This window comes from Myiozetetes cayanensis, unplaced genomic scaffold (assembly GCF_022539395.1).
Source record: "Myiozetetes cayanensis isolate MyiCay16 unplaced genomic scaffold, myiCay2020 scf9, whole genome shotgun sequence".
Lineage (NCBI taxonomy): Eukaryota > Metazoa > Chordata > Aves > Passeriformes > Tyrannidae > Myiozetetes > Myiozetetes cayanensis.
Genome location: NW_026088185.1, coordinates 26,177,422 through 26,197,175, shown reverse-complemented (window position 1 = coordinate 26,197,175; position 19,754 = coordinate 26,177,422). Strand labels below are relative to the sequence as shown.

General features: G+C 36.0%; 1 protein-coding gene across 2 annotated transcripts in view; it reads right to left on the bottom strand.

Moving 5' to 3' along the window:
• The window catches only part of PTPN4 (protein tyrosine phosphatase non-receptor type 4), a 111,111-nt gene that overhangs the window by 38,573 nt on the left and 52,784 nt on the right, over positions 1–19,754 (bottom strand). For both annotated transcript variants that reach the window (XM_050339554.1, XM_050339555.1), the window contains exons 6-12: positions 18,806–18,850; positions 18,495–18,547; positions 16,528–16,648; positions 15,336–15,423; positions 14,106–14,194; positions 8,923–8,986; positions 2,367–2,539 (exon numbers count right to left, since the gene is read on the bottom strand). In XM_050339554.1, coding sequence (XP_050195511.1) covers positions 2,367–2,539; positions 8,923–8,986; positions 14,106–14,194; positions 15,336–15,423; positions 16,528–16,648; positions 18,495–18,547; positions 18,806–18,850 — 633 coding nt within the window. The remainder of the gene's footprint in view (positions 1–2,366; positions 2,540–8,922; positions 8,987–14,105; positions 14,195–15,335; positions 15,424–16,527; positions 16,649–18,494; positions 18,548–18,805; positions 18,851–19,754) is intronic.

Genomic DNA, 19,754 nt, shown 5'->3' with positions numbered 1-19,754 from the left:
GGAAAACAAAACAAAATGAAACCACTGAATCCACCACAATTAAAGAACAATTTATTGTTTGAAATTGAACCATCTCAACAGAAAAAGCCTAAATTCTGTTTTCAGTCATGCTTAAGCAATTGCACTAGCTTCAATACAGTGTAACCTTAGAAAGCATTTGACAGAAGAATAGGTCTTGTTTCCAATTAATTTTAAATGCAACAAAGCTCCTTTTGCTTTTTATCTGAAGCGATAAGAAATTTCTCATTGGATCTTTGGATAACATTTGGATATTTGGATAACACTATAACATTTCCTGTTAGGATCACTATCAAAAACTTAAAGCATCTCCTCCATTTAAAGCATCTCCTCCATACTCCTAATCTACTCCCTGAATTGCTAATAACTTAGCTGCTATTTAGTTCAGCAAAATATCACAAAGAAATTAAATGATAAGCACATCAGGATTGTATTCTTCTATGCAACTTGTCAAAACCAAGATTAGATCTTGGAACTTGCTGACTTTTCACATAAGACCAGATGTCTTGTGTCAAATCAAAGATTCTTTACAATATTTAATCATTTCTCTTTTAGAAAAAAAACCAATTTTTTTGGAGTGTCTATCAGCAGTTAAGAATTGGTGACAAGATACCAGCAACAGTCCTTCTTGCACCCAGTTCCCCATTAATAACTTCAGATCAAGGCACGGAGTCCCTTACAGGGACATTTACACTATGAAATCAAAGAATAATTATGTATTTTCACGCTCATATTACAGAACTACCGGATGTGTGAAGAGCTGAGAAACAGGTCAACTAAAATCTCACAAAATTCAGTGAAGGGAAATGCAAAGACCCACATCTGAGGAGGAATGAGTGGCTGGAAAGCAGGTTTACCCAACACGACTGAGACCACACCTGGAACGCTGTGTGGACTTCCAGGGTGCCATGTCAAGCACAAGGCCACAAGGACTACTAAGAGTCTGAAGTATCTGATGTATGAGGAGAGGCCGAGAGAGCTGGGACTGTTCAGCCTCAGGAAGAGAAGGTTTGGGAGGATCAAATGAATGTGTATAAATGCCAGAAGGGGAAAGTAAAAAACACAGCCAGATGCTTTTTAAGGGAGCCCAGAGACAGGACCAGAGGCAACGGGTACTGACAGAAATATGAGGTATCCTACTTAATCAGGACCTGCAGCGAGGATAGGGCAACAAAACAGCATCATCATAACCCACCAAAACAAAACAAAACAAAATGAAATTTTTACTGTGTAGACAGTCTAACACCAGACCAGGTTGCTCAGAGATGGTGCGGAGTTTCCCTCCCTAAGAGTAACCACAATGATTCAGATTCAAAATCTTCATAGAAATTAAAAGATTGTCACTACAGCAACATTGAACCACATCTCAAACATTGTTCAGGATCATAGAATGCTGTTTCTCAAATGGTTACTGTGAGTGCTGGTCAAAAACCAGATGCTATAAACAGTTAGCCACTGAATTACTTTCCTCTTCATACATTTATGCAATTCACAAGTGTGACAGAAATAGCCTGTTATTGTGTTTTCTAGCTTTTCATCATCTCCCTTTGTACGTCACAGACACTGCTGCCATTCTAGATGGCTGATTAGTAGTAGCTCTGTTATTCTCTATTTCAGGCCCAATTTAAACCATTGGCATCCTGCATTACTTGCAAAGACAGTTAAATCAGTCACTGAACTGAGATAAATTCCTTAAATAAAAAGCACAAATCGGCAAAACCCAACACCACCCACTTCAGCATTACTCCAGCATTTTGGGGATTATAGTTATTCCAGAGTCATTCTGTGCACTTCCAAGCTGTTTGCCTATACCTTTAAATTCATCCTTAAAACTTATGGAATTAATTTCATGCTTATTTTCTAAGGTTCTGGTTTTGATGTACGTCTTTTGTCTTTACCTAGTTCCTATTTGTACATATTGAGTTTAAGTGGTCTTTACTTGTACAAGCTTCTTTTCAGTGCTTTCTATTTGATCTTTATTCAGGTCTGTTTTGTTGCTGTTGGTGCAAACAGTATTTGAGACTCAACAGTTTTCATCAAAAACATCAGGTCAAAGACTTTGAGGTTCTGAGACAACATTTTTAAGATAAACATAACCCAGCAGGTAAGCAGGCCAAGAAATGCAGCCTGAGAGACAGTATCAGAATACTATTGCAATAACAACCACTAATAACACAAAAATCATATTTTCAAGCTATCTTAGAAAATTACTGACATTTGAAGCTTAGGCCAACAGGGATGGGGAACAGTTGCTGGATTCAAAAGCTACTTGAATTATGGCCCCTTTTAATATAGATTCTATATAATTCCTTATGGTTATTTCCCACATATTTCAAATCAGCACTTACCAGTACCGGAACTTGGAACCCAAAGTGAAATAATGTGCAAAAAAGTTCTTCTGAGGAGGGAGTGGTCTGTCCAAACGGAAGAACGTGTGATGTTCAACACAAGCTTTCCACAAATTCTTACATGCTCGGTAATTCACCATATTGAATCCCAGTAATGTTTCTCTAGATTCATGCTAAAAAATGAGAAAAATATGTTTCAGATAAACACTATTGCAAGTTACTTTAGAAACTAAGGTAAATATTTTTGGCTTGGGGATATTTTTTTAAAATCATGCTTTTTGAAGTGGTTCTCTAATTTTACATTAAATTCATGTACAGCAAACCCTTTGAAAATACCTTTACATTTTCTTTAAAGGATTTTTTGGTTCCCTTGGGGTTTTTTTAAAAGACTCTGCTCAAAGGTTAACAGTCTGTTTTGTGATACTGAAACTAGTCTAGATAGGAAGAAATGGTCCCAAAAGGTAGGACTCAAACTACATTAAAAAAATCCTGTGATTTGAGAGTTCAAAGACAACATGCCTCTCTGTTTCAAAATTACTATAAGTTAGGATGAGCAACTGTCGTGCACATGTGGCACTCAGAGACTGGGAACAGGTACTGATCTCAAGAGCAAGGGATGTGCCTACTTACAGATGATTAATTAGGTTCCTGGTAAATTCAAGAAGCAAAACGGCAAAGCAAGCTAAGTTATTCTGCCTGCTGAGCTTGATTACAGCCTTGGTAAGTCAAGAAACATCTGATTATGTTCAGTCTTCTTTACCGTACACCTTAACTGATTTCACTAAGCAGTACACTCCTTTTCCAAGTTAAGCTTTTGTGGCCTGCTCATCTTTAAATGTGCTGAGATACCAAGGCACAGACCTGCCACTCTTCCCCCAGTGTTGTATTTGGAAACTCATCATGACCAATGGCTAACAATGACACTATTTTCAGCCACAAGATAAATTTAGGGTAAAATAAAATGCTTTTAAAAAGTAAACAGCAAAATCTATTTACTGATGAAATTTAATATATTATATTCAAGAAACTAAAAACTGGTATTTTAATTCAATTTAGAAAAATTACTTGTATCTCTGTTCTTAATTTCCAAGTATTGCCAACTGTTCCCTGTATTTTCTAGACATGTTAACACAGGTATTTGAAAACTGCAAGTCCGTAACAAGGGAACAGAAATTAGGTCCATTACCTATGCATTTATAAAAAGCTTTATCAACAATGTAAAAGTACAAAATAAACAAGGTAAATTACTACTCTGCAAGAGAGTAACTGTGCAAAATTAAGGACTGCCCTCATCTGGATCCAGTAAAGGACAAACCAGCTTAGATTTTAGATTCCAACAATAAGTTCTTATGATATAGCAAATTTTCATGTTCTGTCAGCCTTTAAAACAGCTGGAAAAGAGAATTTGACAAGTTATATGAGCTGATGATAATGCATTTTAATGTCATTCAAAGCATTACAATTATGGTTTGTAGAAAAAAAATATATATCCTGCTGTTTCCCCTAGTTTGTATTCCAGAAATCAAGCTGATCTGAATCTCAAGACACCATCTGATCGCTAGATGAGACACGAAGCATGAAGGAGGAGCTGGTATGGTAGGATGAGAAGGAGCTGCAGCTACATCAACTTAATTGTAATGCGAAACAGCACTTTCACAGGAACTTGGTGTGCTAGAGCTTTAAAGGTACCTTAACAATAGTTCTATTCATAGCTTTTAAGGCTTCCATTGCAGTGCAGAGAGAACTGATTCTCAAACCCTACTCCTTCATCTCAATTACTGCTAGAAAACATTGTTTAAGGTAAAGAATAATATAGGATAATGGCTCTCTAAATACACCCATCCTTTCTCTATTCACCCCTGCAGGTTCTGTAATAGCCAAATGTAACTTTGGCACTTGAAATTCATCTTTGCTGATGATTCTAGGGTGCAAGATCTGGTTCTACTGTTGGATTTAGAAAAAGGTTGCCTCTGTATTGCCTGAAAATACTAGGCTTGAATCTATGTGGGCTCAGCACAAGGCCCCAAGGCAACACTTCCAATGTCCACGGTACTTCAGCCAAAAGCACATGAAGTAACAGGACAGTCACACTGCAGCCTATGGAACGTTTTTACAGCACCAGGCTCCAGGAAGATGCAGAATGCTCTATGGTATGACAGAGTCATACAGGTATTTCAGGGGTTTTCAGGCACCTCAGGTCTGCTGAGGGCAGTGTTAGAAGACTACCTCAGGGAGTCACAGCTGGATTCTGCTCCAAAATTATTATCTAACTAATTCTGCCCACGGGTCCAGTTAGAGGGAGGAAAACAGGCTGCTTGCTATGGAGGGGAAGAGTGAAGCAGCTGGGACTCAATACTTGGAGCTCAAACACAAAACTACAGGTTAAGACAAACAGGGATAAAGTCAAGTCTAAGTCATCTTTGTGGTTCCTTTTATTAAAAAGACAAACCAAAAAAAAGGCAGGATGGATATTGGTACCACCTCTCACACAGAACAGCTCAGTGCTTGAACACACATACCTTGGGTGGGGCCACTCATTCAGTCCCACCTTTGCCCAACTTGGAACAGTGACCTCACACCAGATCTTGCTGCTCAGGAGAGAAATTGGGTTGAAAAACTTAATTCTCTAGTGAGTCTTTTTCACTTTAGCTAAACAATCCCAGAAGAATTCCTTACCCCATCTCAGAGAAACAAAAAAGTGAGTTTTTTAAGTGGCACATGCTGCACAGACTCAGTATATTCCAAAAATAGTGGGCAAAAGCCCCATGAAAGCTTAAATGCAACACAGATTCTGACAGCAGTATTTACTCTTCACAAAAAAATGCAACAGCAGAAACTTTGATAGGATTAGGCAGCAACCAATTAGGCATCTAATGAACATCAGTGTTACTTAAGATCATTATGTGTACTTGGGCAGATAAGCCCATGTATCACCTTGTGATTCTAGAACAAGTTCTTTCTGAAAGTCAGTCAAAAAAAAGTCAGAAAAAATTCAAAGCACAAAATTCAGATACATAACCTATCATTAAAAAAGATAAAATCAATTATTTTGGCCACTCAGGGAAACCAGGTCTTGGTCATGGACAAAACCTATAATATGTTTTGTTCAGACTCAAGTAATTTCTCAGTGGACATCTGGTCTCTAAAAGAACAAAAGAACATGCTGAACAGCTTATTTGGCTGTCAAAGAATCAAGACCACTAAAACATGCTGGATGGCATTAAGAGCTTGATGCTGAGTACTGATTTTACACCAGCCAACGATGCAACTAAGTAAAACCAGAGAAGCTTAGGGAAACATCTAGAAAAATCAAACTACTGAATTATTCTCAAAGAGCTGCAAAGCATGTAAGGGAAGTAGCATATGGAACACACAGAACAAATAAAGAGATGGTGGAAAAACCTGCCACTGAAGTTATGGCTCAGGGGGCTTCTAGTATTGGGTGAAGAAGTCCTGCATGTAACATTCTTTTCCCCCATAAGCTAATAAAGAAACAACAGAAAGAAAATCTACTCCACTGGATGCTCGCTCCAGCTACGTGACTGTCAGAACCAGCTTCCATTCAAGATTATATTATACTGCCAGTAGAAAATGACTTTGACATTAAACTGCTTCATCTCACTTCCTTTAAGTGATTTATTTAAACACAGATATAATCTAATAAAAGTAGGCAAATAATTCTTTACTTATGTTGATGCCTTTAAGCAATGCCAAGTCAGGGAATAAATTTAATAGGCGATTAGAAGATAAGGCACTTGCACTTTTGAGGACAGTTGCAATTAAATGCTCTCAACACTCATTAGCAGTATTTGAAATATATCTATTTAGAACTACTTTAAAGCATATGTAGCCCAGTTGGGAAAAACAGTGGAAAATTCCTTTCCCAAGTCAGCTATCTTAATATTCTATAGCATGTCAGCTTTGCATCCAAATAAATACAGTTACTCAGACGTACAATTTGTTATATATTTACACACAACTTTGAAACACATCATCAGCATACCATGAATGTGCTTCCACTGCCATATCGTAAATCGGTGATTTAAAATATGCACTCAAAGCACTAGGCAAGAGATACTTTACATACCAAATGTGCAATCACAGAGTCACTTCACCTAGTTTCTGCTGCCTAAAGAGAGTCATTTAGGCTCCCTTTATTGTTAATGGGAGTGAAAGCAAAAGCAAGCATGTACCACCAGAGAGCAACTTAATGCATCCTCAAACGTACTTCCAATTCATGCAAGATGTTCTGGCCTTTGCACCTTTGTGTCTGATTACTACAGAGGAAGTCTCACGATTTTTTTTGGTGAGCTAATTATCATGAAACAGAAAATATATTCTTTTAATCTAACTGATGCTGAATATAGTTGAGATGAGTCTTTAATCCTACCAATCCTACTCAGGGAAGGTAATTCTGGAAATAACAGTTTTAATATTAGATGTAATTAAAAATTAGTTTAAGTATGCCTTCTTTGGAAGCCAAATTTGAGCTTTGATCTTAAGATATTCAAGACTTCGAATGAATGAAAATCAACTTCTTACCATCACTTTTCATCTGATACACAAGGTTTAAAGAAAAACAGTACAAGACTTTTTAATTTGTTGGCTTGGGTAAGATGCCTCAGAAGAGAAATTACATTAATTATATATACTACATTCTGGTGCAAGTAACAATATGCAGAGTACTAAAAAAACAACACAAAAAAACCAAGATGACAAAGCTATCTTTGTATTACCTTCTATTATAAGCAGGGTTTTTTTCTGCAGAAAACAGAGGAAACACTTGAGTACAGTACCCAACCCAAATTTATATCTAGGCATCTCAATCTTCAAGGTCCTGAACTCTGCTACCACAGCCTTTTCCTCAAGTTCTGATTTAGCAAACATAATTTCTGAGTTCCAAATAAACCCTCAAATTCTCATTTCAGGTCCAAATACAACATTCCTGCAACTCTAACTGAAGTCACATACACTGCTATCAAGACAAAAAATTTGACCTCTGGGCTGTCAAAGATCAGCTTGCCTTTTCAGAACTGTAGCTCCTGCAGCCTACTGAAAAAAAATTCTTTGTCAATATAATGCATCATTTCCCCACCACCTTTTTTTGTATCATTACCATTTTTCTACTTGTGTTCCATGATGTCTGCTTACATTGACAGATACTCCTGTTTATTTCATGTAATAGCCAAAGTTCATTACTTTCTACACATAATTACTCCAAAATCTTTTAACTCCTGTTATGCTGCTTCTGAACTGATAGCTACTTACAGTGCTCCAAGCACACGAGGTAAACTTCTGACAACTAATGCACAACAAAGTGTCTGCACATGGTCAAGCAGTTCCATCTGTGAGAACTGCAAAGTCCTGGGCCTCCTTTTAAAGGATCTACTTTAAAGACACACAGTTTGATTCCTGTTTTCAGCACTAGTACTTGTCATCAGACATTAGCCTGATCTGACATAACAGGTGTTTCCTCCTTGTATTTTTCTTGTTTAACTGTATTGTCTCTAAAACTGGAACAGTCCTACAGTACTCCAGATGCATTTCTGCCTACAATCATCTTTTATCTATCTAGGTCTTCAAATCAATGAATGTTAAGGGTTGGAAGGGACCTTAAAGATCATGCAGTCCCAACCCACCTGCCATGGGCAGGGACACCTCTCACTAGACCAAGTTGCTCAAGGCCTTATCCAACATGGCCTTGAACACTGCCAGGGTTGGGGCATTCACAACCTCCCTGGGCAACCCGTTCCAGTGCGTCCCCAGCCTCACAGGAAATCCTTTCAGCTGCAAGAAATGCACAAAACCTCTTAACTAATCTGATGAGTTAATCACACAGTCATATTTTTAATTAATTCCTCCATCTTTCCCCAGTGATATGTCTGTGATGGAAGCTAATCTCTTGAGGCACGGAACAACCCATTTCTCGCTGAATTAAAGGCACAGTGGTCCTGCGGTGCTTCGCAGGGCAGCAAACACCCACCACAAGCACAGAAACAACATCCACATTCAGCTTCTGCCCTGAGAAATTTAGAAGTAGGCATAAAAAATTACCATATGTAATTTAAAACTGCAAAGAAATTGTTACCTCTTCTGTTTAAGTAATAAAGGCAACTTGTATTATTAAATCTGAATAATAAAAATCAGTGTGTTTATCAAACTTTAACTTACAAGTATATATACAACTGAAGCAGCATTAGGTATTACCTTGAGTTTTAATTTGGTTTCTTATGAAATTTAAATTTAATATTGATTTACCTTCAACCTTTCCCACATTTATCTTACATAAGCAAGTTACATTTCCAGCATATGAACATAAAACTAAACATATCTAAAATACAAAGCAAAGTAAATGACCAAAAAAAAAAATCTTATTTAAAGCATTGCAATGGTCTATTTAAGACCCGAAGCAACAAGAATGTTGGTGAAACTGGACTTTTAATTGCAGACAAAGGCAAGATTCAACATAGCTTCAGGGAGTATAATGCAGATGTGCAGTAGGAGATATTTAATAATTGCTTTCATTTTTTGAGATGAAACTTAAGAGAGTACTCACCAATTCTTTCCTAAGTTGAATAAAAAACTGTTTGCACTTAAAAGAAATTTTTACAATCTTCAACCTAAATGAAAAATAAAATCACAATATTTAAACACTTAGTATACTCAACCATGGTTAAAAGCTTAAAAACACCTACTGAAAATATACTGAAAATATTCATTTTCATATACCAAAAATTAAATAGTAAAGACTATTGCTTGTATAATTTGAAATTTATGAGCTGTATATTTAAGTTATCTATCAGATTCACTTGTTTCCATCCTAAACCCTAGGCAGTTGCTAATTTAAGTATTTTTCCCCATTACAAATCCCAAAGAGCTCTTCTATCCCCAGGTCATTCCAGACAGATGTTCTCTTTTCTGAGGCTGCTTTCATTATCCCCTGAATATGAAAAAATACTTTGAACTTCACCTGATCTCCTAGAGACATTCTTTCTCTATGTTCTTACATGCCTTTAAATACAACCAGAACTTGTTTTAGTAAAATAGCTAAGATGAGATACAAGCATGGAGATAAGGACTCGCAATCTTGGTTTTTTATCAAGTTAAAACAATCACACTATGAAGAGGAAAACGCATTTGCAATATCAATGATAGGGAAATAACAGCCTACAGATCTTTTCACCTCGCAAGTTATCTATAAAAAACCAAGACACTGACAGTAATTCCAGGCAATTTTGGATGGTCACTGTAATACCAGTTAGGCAAAACAGAAAAAGACAGGCCACATTTCCATCACAATCTAATTATATACTTTTTCAAAGAAATGTAATATTAGGATAGTGCACATTCTTTATTAAATATACAAGAGTATCATTTTGGTCAAGGAAAAAAGTGAGGTTCTAACTGTAAAAAGAAAAAACATAATAACATTTGTGCCTTTAGAAAGGAACAACTGATACAGCACTGCTAACTGACTGGAATTACAGCTTGCATATTTATCACTTGTTGAATAAAAACCTCTATAGATTAGGAAAGATTAAGAAGCAAACACCAACAGACACCTCAGTTGGGTATCTATATATAGAAACGATCTTCTTAACTAAATCAAATGGAGACATTTTTCTCCAGGGGATTATTCAGAGCAGGAACCTAACTTGAAAGTCCTAATTTGTTGAGAGTTTCTATCTACAGTAATGTAAAGGGAGACTGTGAAAAGGGAACTGTGAGCCTTTACATTCTGCTTATTTAAATCTTTTCCCACTTCTTTTTTCTTTCCTAGTTTGCCATTAGTTTAATAAAAAAAACCAGTAGCAAGAACTGTCCTGTTTCTTGGTTTTTTGGTTTTTTTTATTATTTTTTTACCAAATTCTTGCTAAGTCTTCAAAGTTAGTTTATGAAGGATATGACACAATAAAGGAAGCTACATCTTATCTAATGAAATTGAATTATTCCACTGTCAATGCATCAATTTTCTTAGCACCTCCTGTGACAAACAATTTCTTAAGAATAATGTGGGATGGGTCCTAAATTTAGATTATAGATTACCTATAATCTAGGTTATAGCAGTCTGACTGTGCAAAAAAAACCAGAAACAAAATTTATTAGACTATTTAGGTTGCAGTTCATCAACAATTATGTTATTATTAATTTTTTTTACATTTTGGGGTATGGGGCAATTAAAAGAACATTTTAATATCTAGCTTTTCTAAAAACTGAACTGCACACACTCTACAATGTATCGGATTTGCTTAGCATATCAACAGAACACTTGAAAATTATTTACAATTACTCTCTTTATAAAAACATTTTACTATCTTTTATTCCTTGAGGTTTCCTCTTCTACTGAAGAAACTACTGCCTCTGGTGATTTACAAACCCAAGGAGAATAAGCATTAAAGCTCTACATACCGGGTTTTATTCTCATTCCATACTTCAGGCAGAGCGAGGTCAGATGACTTTTAAGCCTGAAACCATTTGGAACAGACTCAAAGCTCTAACATGAGCCAATAAGGTCTAACATAACTTGAAAGAGTCACCTTTCAAGCACAAAGGAATGACTCAGCAAAGCTGATTCTCAGCTATTACTGAAAAATACAGCAGATAAGAGAGAGTTTATACGCACTGCTAATGCCCTGCTAGTCACTGAATAAGCACATCCACACTGCCAAAGGGAAAGGCACGACTGCCTGTGCTTCCTTTCTCTGACTGCTGGCCATGGTGCAGACCTGAGGAAAAGAACTGGGTAGCCCAAATCCCAAACAAGAAGGGATTGTCCAGATTTAGTGGTCAAAGACAAACTCGGCTCCAGCAGCTGTGAGATGGCAAAGCTAAAGATGTTAAGGGAAGTGGAGGGATGCAGCAAGCTAACCTACTAATTCAGGAAAAGAAACTCCAGCTTGTTCAGAGCTCTGGTAGGCAAAAGCCCATGGAAAACTGCCCTTTGGGGCACAGGAACAGAGGACAGGCAGTAAGTCTTAAAAGACAAAATTCTCAATCAGAATAATCCTGATGTGCTAGAAAACATGCAAGCATGAGAAGAGGCCAACCTAGATAAACTCAGAACTGCTAACTGGGCTCAAAACAAAAAAGAAGTGTACAAGATGTAGAAGCAGGATTAGATGACTAAGGAGGAACATAGTACTGCCCAGGCATTCAGGGGTACAATTAGGAAATCCAAAGCACAACTGCAGTTGCAACTGGCAGTGGATGCAAAAGGCAACAAAGCTTTCCAGAGGTACATCAACTGCAAAAGAGAGGCAAAGGAAAGCACATCCAGTTGCTGATCAGGAGGTTTACTAACAAATGAAAGGCTGAGGCACTCCATGCTCTTTTCCTCTGGTCTCCTCAGATTCCCAGGTCTCTGTGCCTGGTAGCAATATGCAGGGAAAGGAGGAATTACCCAAAATACAGGAAGATCAAGTTAGGACACATGGGATAAAAGATAGTCTCTTTTGTTTTACCCTATTCATCACTTCTTTCCCTCCTGTTTCATTTCTCCCCATGATCACAGGGTTCATAATAAGCAATTTAGATATAGTATCAAATGAAGAAGGAGAGGGCAAAGACATTTTACTTGACTCTCCTCTGAGCAAAACGGTTAAATCTTTATTTCTTCCCACATACATGCATGTCTGTCCTCTCACGTGTCTCAAAATTCAGCTCAGGAATACTGAAAAACAGGTATCTAAACAGTCACTGTAAACATAAAGCCTGGGAAGACATTACACAGATCCAGTTGCACAGGAGCAAGAATAAGTGGAAGCAAGAAGAAAAAGTATCACTACTAGTGTCACTGGAAGAGCAGCACGACTATGGATAAAAAGGAAAGGTCTACTGTTAAGGTCTATTGTGAAAACTGGCTTTTCAAATCCTTTCTCATACCCTACAGCAGGGTAGTTTTGGGGGTTTTTTGGGTTTGTTTTGTAAAGACCAATTATGTTGGTACTATAATCTTCACAGGAAGAAATTAATACCCCTAATGTCAGCTGATATGGTTGAATACAAAGAGGAACTGTTTAGGTAACTACACATGCAAAAACCACACTAAGAATTTATATCAGCATCCCTGGCAGGCAAACAACATGAAGCAAAACTCACAGAAATCTCCAACTTCCATTAGAGACATGTAGCTTAATTACGACCTACATTGTACGTACTCAGTAATTTACCAGGGTGTTTTATAGAATCTATTCCTATTACAGCTGTTTTCCCAAAAGTGACAGCAGTAAAATCAGACTGAAATAAAACCTTCCTGACTATTATAGCATTCCATACATAAACCAGTCTTAGCCCAGAAATCACTCTAACATGTCAAAACTCTCACCACATGGACACATTTCTTAGAACGTGCCACTGTTATAAAGAGAGGTCTGACTGGCCAGTACAGCAGTTTCAGACTTATTACAAAATCAGTTTTAATTTTCCCAAAAACCATGAAGACCAGAAATTTACATGCTTTGTAATTGTCTCACACTTACTTTTCTTTGAATGCTTACAGGTAAAATGTTTACCACCTTCAACTGTATCTGGCAACAGATAACACTTCTGTTATAACATCGTTTTTTCTTTCTCACTGAAAAATCTACTAACATTTGACCATTCACACTGTTTCTCAACAAACAAAATATGTAACATCCTACAGTGAACTCAGAGACTAAGCTTAACACAGAAAAACAGAATGTCTCAGAAATTCATTGGTTTGCAGAAAGGATGAAGCATACAAATCAGCAGCAAACAAAAATGCAAAATCAGTAGCAAATGAACACTTTTCATCATTCTTCTAGAACAAACAGCTCCTGTGCCTGGTGAACTGATGCCTCCTGTGACAATCTTATATGACTGATTCCAGCCACTCAGAATGCTGCTGTAGCAAACTCAGTGACACAGGTAATAAGGCTGTCAAAGTGGACTCCAAGCAGGCAAAGGAAACCAAGGGAAGGTTACTTCTGCAGGAGCTGAGAAAGGCGTTGGGGGAGGTGACATAACTTCTGTAGAGCACTGCAGAAGTTATAGAGCACTTCTACAGAGCACTACAGAAGTCATAGTAGAAACCACGATTTCTGTAGATAGATATATGTATATGTATATTCTGTTCTTATATGAACAGGATCCAAAGTGAAGCAGAATGATAAACAGAGTAAGATATTTAATGGGGATAACTCCATCCTTAAAGAACAGCTTTAAAGACTATTTTAGTTAAGAAATAAATGTCAGCCTTTTCTGCAGTAAATGCACTTTTCTGATCCTATCATGAAAATGGTTATCTAAGGATGAAGAGGTGACAATACCCTGAATGTTCCACTTCAGTTATCCTCATAACATTAAATTTAAAACATGTAGTGCAATTAATTTATACAAGACAAAACAGATCAGAGCAGTCATTCTCCAGATCAATATTTTTCAGCTCAGCTGTCTCTGTAAAGACTGTAAAGCTACACCACCACATTGGCCCGGGCTACTTAGTTAATTAAATGTAAAGTATGCTTACAAACTCCTGGAAAAAAAAAGATATTAAAATTCATTATAGTTTCATCATTATAGTATCAAAATGATTTCACAGGACAGCATGCAGTTCAGGATAAAACTCCATCATAAAGTTACCCATAGCAAAACATCAGATAAATTATTTCAACTCAATATGCTAAGACTAAGTTTCAGTCCTTTTTTTGAGTGTGTGACATAGCTAGTGGTAAAAATATTTTGAAATAGCAAACAAAACCATTAACCAGTTGTCCTTACCACTGAAAGGTGTTTATTCGTACTCTGTTCTTAAAAATTAGTATTCCACCTGACATCACTCCAATCATTATTTCATTGTTACTCTGATCCTTTAAAAGAAAAGAAAAAACAATATAAATACCTTTTGAAGCCTCATATATATTCATACTCATCTCTCTCCAAATACACAAATTAACATGGAAGGAAACATGTTTTAATAAGACAAGTAAGAAATTAAATCATTCACTCCTATTTAGGACAAACCTGAATGTTTGCTCTGAGTTCTTTATAAGCTTCCACAAAATTTTAATTTCCAAACTTAGCTCCTCTGTCTTTCACCAACTTTGAAGAAATACATAACACTACTGTGGTAGTTCATTACTAACAGCAGCACTAACAGACTGGTTTGACGTTTGCTACACTAAAAGCAACCAGCAACTTAAATTCCCACCTGAAAGGAAATTGCAATCTCAGAACACGGAGAGGAGAGATTCTAAAATAAACAATATTGTAAGCATATTTAAATAGCATGTATTTCCTGAAATATCTTTGCACTCTATCAGACACCTGCTACAGATCTCTCAATATGTGTGCAGTGGATGGATACAGTGAGCAGTGAAGTGGGATACATTTCAAATTCTTCTCCAAGTTGCTCCAACCTTAGGGAATAAGGCAAGAATATTTAAAAACTAGAGGTGCCTTAGTTGCTAAAAATAATTTTATTCAGAGGTTTTGTAGAAATCTTAGCACTGCACTGACAGGTTAAGATCATTTCAGTCAAGACCTTGAGCTACTTGCTTTACCAGGTAAAACTGGCGCTGTAACAAACTACAGTACACTCACCTAACATTGATAGTTCATTCTATATTACGATAATGATTTATAACATGGTTCCAATAGGAACCAAATTAAATATTTTCAAAGCTGACAGATCCTTAATTATCAAAGGCACAGTCAACAAGCATATTCTTATTCATCAGTAGCCAACTGAACTGGCATTTAAGCCAACAAGGCTCAACGTGAATAACATAGATAATTGAGCCCAAATTCAAGTGAAGGAATATCCACACTAGAGTGAAATAGTGGATATTCAACTGGTGAATCCCAGGTAGGTACCTAATAAGACAATTTTTTTTTTTTTTCCTCTTGGAAGCAGCATCCAGGAAGGCCTACTGAAAAGGAAAGTATATTTTTCCATAACTCTTGGAGGAATCCGTTTTTACACTACAATTATAGTTCATCCAAACTTACCCTTGCATAGTGCAATTCAACTCCATAAAGTTCTAAGGTACGTGCTGTATTGAGATAATTGAACTCTGCTTCTGCAGGAGACAACCCTCTGAAAGAAAGCAGCTAAATCAGAAATGTTCTAACACAACCTCCCACATCAGGCTCCCCAGTGAGCACAAACAGAAAATCTGCATTGTTTAACTACTTCTACCCCCACCCTGAAATCTGAGTTTCCTTTCTCATGATAAACAGACTGTAACCCAAAAATTTTAACAGAAAAGAACTTGTGCTTCCACACAGACAGTTTTGACAAGAGGCCACAACACATTTTATTTCTAATGCACTGTTTCACTTAAATATCTATGGAGCCCTAGAATCTGGATGTTACTTTTACAATCCTGTATTTTCCTCTGGTAATTTAAAGTTAAATTACCATCAGCTCACTTAAATGTCTATACCCTACCTAATACAATTTGCTAAGCCTTTATCTGAAATGTAACATAACATTCAGTAGTTTCTAAAGCAAACAACATGCCCCAATCAAGCAAATGTTTCGTAAATATCACTTACATTTTGTTAACTTTAACTGTAACAAAAGGCACTTAAGTTCTAAAATATGAAGGAACCATCACTGAAAAGTACCACAGTGTTACATACTGAAAAAAAAATATTTTCCATTGCTTCACTGCCTTTTCCTCTTTAGTGAAAGGTCACGGACTCACACACAGAAAAGAGCAGATATTGAAGAAAAGGACTTTGTTACTTCTAAAGTAACTCTTTTTACTGCTGAAAGCATCATGAAAACAAAGCCTTTATGCTCAGAATATTCCTGAAGACTGAATAAAACTCTTCAAGAAAATATATCTGGCTGACATCCTGTATAATACACACAAATACTGTTTTCAGAGTACCTTTACCATGTTTATAATTTCACTAATTTTCCCTGTTATTCTGTCATAGATACTCTGTGTAGACTATCAGTGGTGTTATATATTTGTTATAAAGATAATCTAAAAAAAAATTACATTAAACATATTTTTTAAAACCCTAAAAAAACCCCAAAACAAACAAACAAACAAAAAAACCCACCAAAAAGAAAACCCAAAAACCCAGAAACCCTTAAGACAAAATACTCATTTTTTTATATAATAGCACAGCATCAGCAGTCAGGATTTGACAAAGTCAGTCAGTATCTTCTGATGTAAATCCTTACATGTGCTGCTGATGTAATTTTGCTATTTCTTTTTCAAAGTCTTGAGGCTGGCTAGGGATGAAAGAATATTCTGAGAGGTAGCCTGGCAAGTTTTCTGAATGGTTGTAGTCTCCCAGCTCGGCTAAAATATTAAAAAGAGAGATTATTGTTTATCACTGATGTACTTGGCATTGTGCAAGGCCCCCAAATTCACAAGGGTCCGCTCCCACATAATTTATGATCTACAGTAAACAAAAATAGAGAAGACATTTGAACTCCCCTTTTCCCTTTTGAATAAACAGTTGCATTCTCAGTGAATACCATGGAAATTGTTTAGTGAGAGCTTTGAAAATGTACTTAAGAAGGAAGTTTGTAAAGTGTTTAATTTGTAATACACAAATTACTTCATAAATGCTGTCATAATGGTCAGCACTAAATAGGATATATTTATATAGATACAGATATATAGGATAGTATTCTATTTTTTCCTTTATTAGTTTACCTTGCTTGTTTTCATGTGATTACACTTTTTTTTTAACACTACAACTCCTATTTCTTCCTGAAGATCTGCAACTCATTCTGTACCAAGATATATTCAGAAGCATTAGAAAAATATTTTTTTGCATATTCAACTGGTATGTATGGAAAAAAGTACACATACATACAAACACCTACATTGAAACTACTCTACTTGAAACTACTAAAAAGTGCATTTACATAATTTCTAACAATTTCTTAAAATTAGAAGAAATAAATTAAAATCACATTTTCAGAAAAAAAACATAAAAGCAACATTTGCTAAAAATAGAGGTTTTGAGGCTTTCTAACTATAGTTAAAAAAAAAGCAGCTTGAAGAATCTGCAATCTGTGTAACAGATCTACAGTGATAGGTAAGAAACATAATGTGAAAACTGGAAAGATCACAACAGTATATTATGATGTGGGGTTCTGGGCAGGCCTAGTGGCACTGACAAGAGGGATGAAGGCACTCATGGAGCGGGAGGACAAGGAAGGGAAGGTAGGAAAGAATTCTGGAGAGCTTGCACTGCCAGAAATAGTTCTTATTTTAAGTAATTTATAAATTAGGAAAAAGGACCAGGTTTTATAATAGAATGCATTCCTTGCTAAAATCCACTAGCAAGAATACAGGACTCTGATCTACGCCTGCTATTTACATATATTTATAAAGAATCCTGAGAGTTTACTACAGACAGGCATAGAAATCATTAGACAGAGCTCTGCACACTGAAGAACAGCAGGGTCTCACAGTTAAGTAAATAAGTAAAATAAGTTAAGTAAATACAAAGTACACAAATGTGGATATAAGTATCTGGCAGTACAAAGCCACATGAGTACAGACAGATATATCAGGATTGCTTATAAAAGGGAATTTCTGACAATCAGAAATTTCAAGAAGTAGGGCCTGAACACTCTCTAGTTGGTTGGCTGCTATGGGGTTTTTTTTCACTGAACAGTGTAAGTTTACAAAGAAAAAATGAGTGAGGAAGAAAACTAAATCTCAAGTCTTCAAGACTCATCTATTCACCGGATGGCTTAAAACTGGCATGAGGGGTATTGAACGTTTTGGTCAGATATGACCAGAATTCCCTTTTCCAACCCTATTTGGAGGTTCACTTGTACAAATGTTCAGTGATATGTTACAAATGTTTAAGTGTCTTAACGCTTTTTAGTATCATTCTCAAGGGAAACACCCACAACCCCATGCCTCAGAACACAGAGGAATAAAACAGTATTGATTCGGGGGTTTCTAACAGTACGTCCTTAAGTATTTTTTTCATATTTAATTCAGCAAAACATGCTGGGGGAGGAAAACCAATCAAATATATTTCTTTAATCATGAGGAAATTAGCATCATGTCCACAAACATCACAATATAATGCTATACAAACCACATTCTTTAGAAACTAATCAATAGTACTTTTTATTATTTCAGTACTAACATGTACACAAATACTAATTATACTTACATTGAACAGCATAGGAAGCCAGAAGAGCAGCGGTATTATAAGGACAGGGCAATCTGTTTTGTTGTGTTTTTAAAATGGGAAAAAAATAAAATTAGATATTTCATGTGAAATTTGGTTATTTTGAAAACCCTAGTCTTTTATAGTCTATGGACAAATTGGACAGGTAAGTACTACAAACACTTCTACTTGCACAGACAGTGACTTATTCTTAATATATTTTTATTTTTGTATTCAAAATCCCCCATCCCTCATTATTAAGTTTTTCTCAACCAAATCTGCATTCAGTGTTTAACACAACAAAAATGTCTTACCTTCCAGTAAGAATGTCCTGTTTAATTTGCAAAAAGTACTGGTACCTTATTTAAAGAAGCAAACAAAAAAATACTATAATTAAAAACAAAATTTTCCCATCATTTCCAACAATTTAAGGAGTTTTGCTTTCAGTTAGTACAAAACTAAACTTAACATTTTGCATGTTGTTTCTTAAACTCTCACGGGAAAGAAATGAATCTTTGCTTCACAACTTGCTAAATTAAATTACTTACATGTTACGAAGTTATACATTGTATTTCACTAAAAGGCTACAAATTTCACTTTCTACCTGCTTTATAGGGCAACCACAAGTTGAAGTTTGCATCTGTGTATGGAGGTACCCACATGATTTGTACTCCAGGTAGAGGGAATTAATTTATTCTCACTGAATATTTGATACTACTCTGTTTTAATTTACATTAAATATTCACAGTATTTTGGAGTTACACTCTTGTTATAAAAGTTGTGGACTCTTATGTTAAACACCTTTCAATTGACTTCCCTCAAACTTCTAAAGTTTTGTTTAATTATGGTGTGAGAAAAGCTTGTTTTGTAAATTCCTCTAGTTTTCCCATGCCCACTCTTTCAAGTCAGGAAGGAGATGGATACAGCAAAAGGAACAGACAAATATTTTAAAACAAGAATTATTTCCCACCGAACAGTGGCAGCAGAAACACCATGACTTAAAAACCCCAACAAGCCTGAAAGTGCAAACAGATTTCCCTCTAAATTACTTCCTTTGTTTCTGCATCAAAAACCAAATATTTTTTTAACGTCTCAGAATGAATCTTTTGTTCATTCAATTTAGTTCCTTCATATTTCACTCAAAGGTTTTAGACAATTTCGAAGAGGTATAAATGTTTATATCAAGTGGCAAATGACACCTGCTACAAAGCTCTACTGAAACAGAGACTGCAGTGGGGTAACAAACAAGACTTACCAAGATGG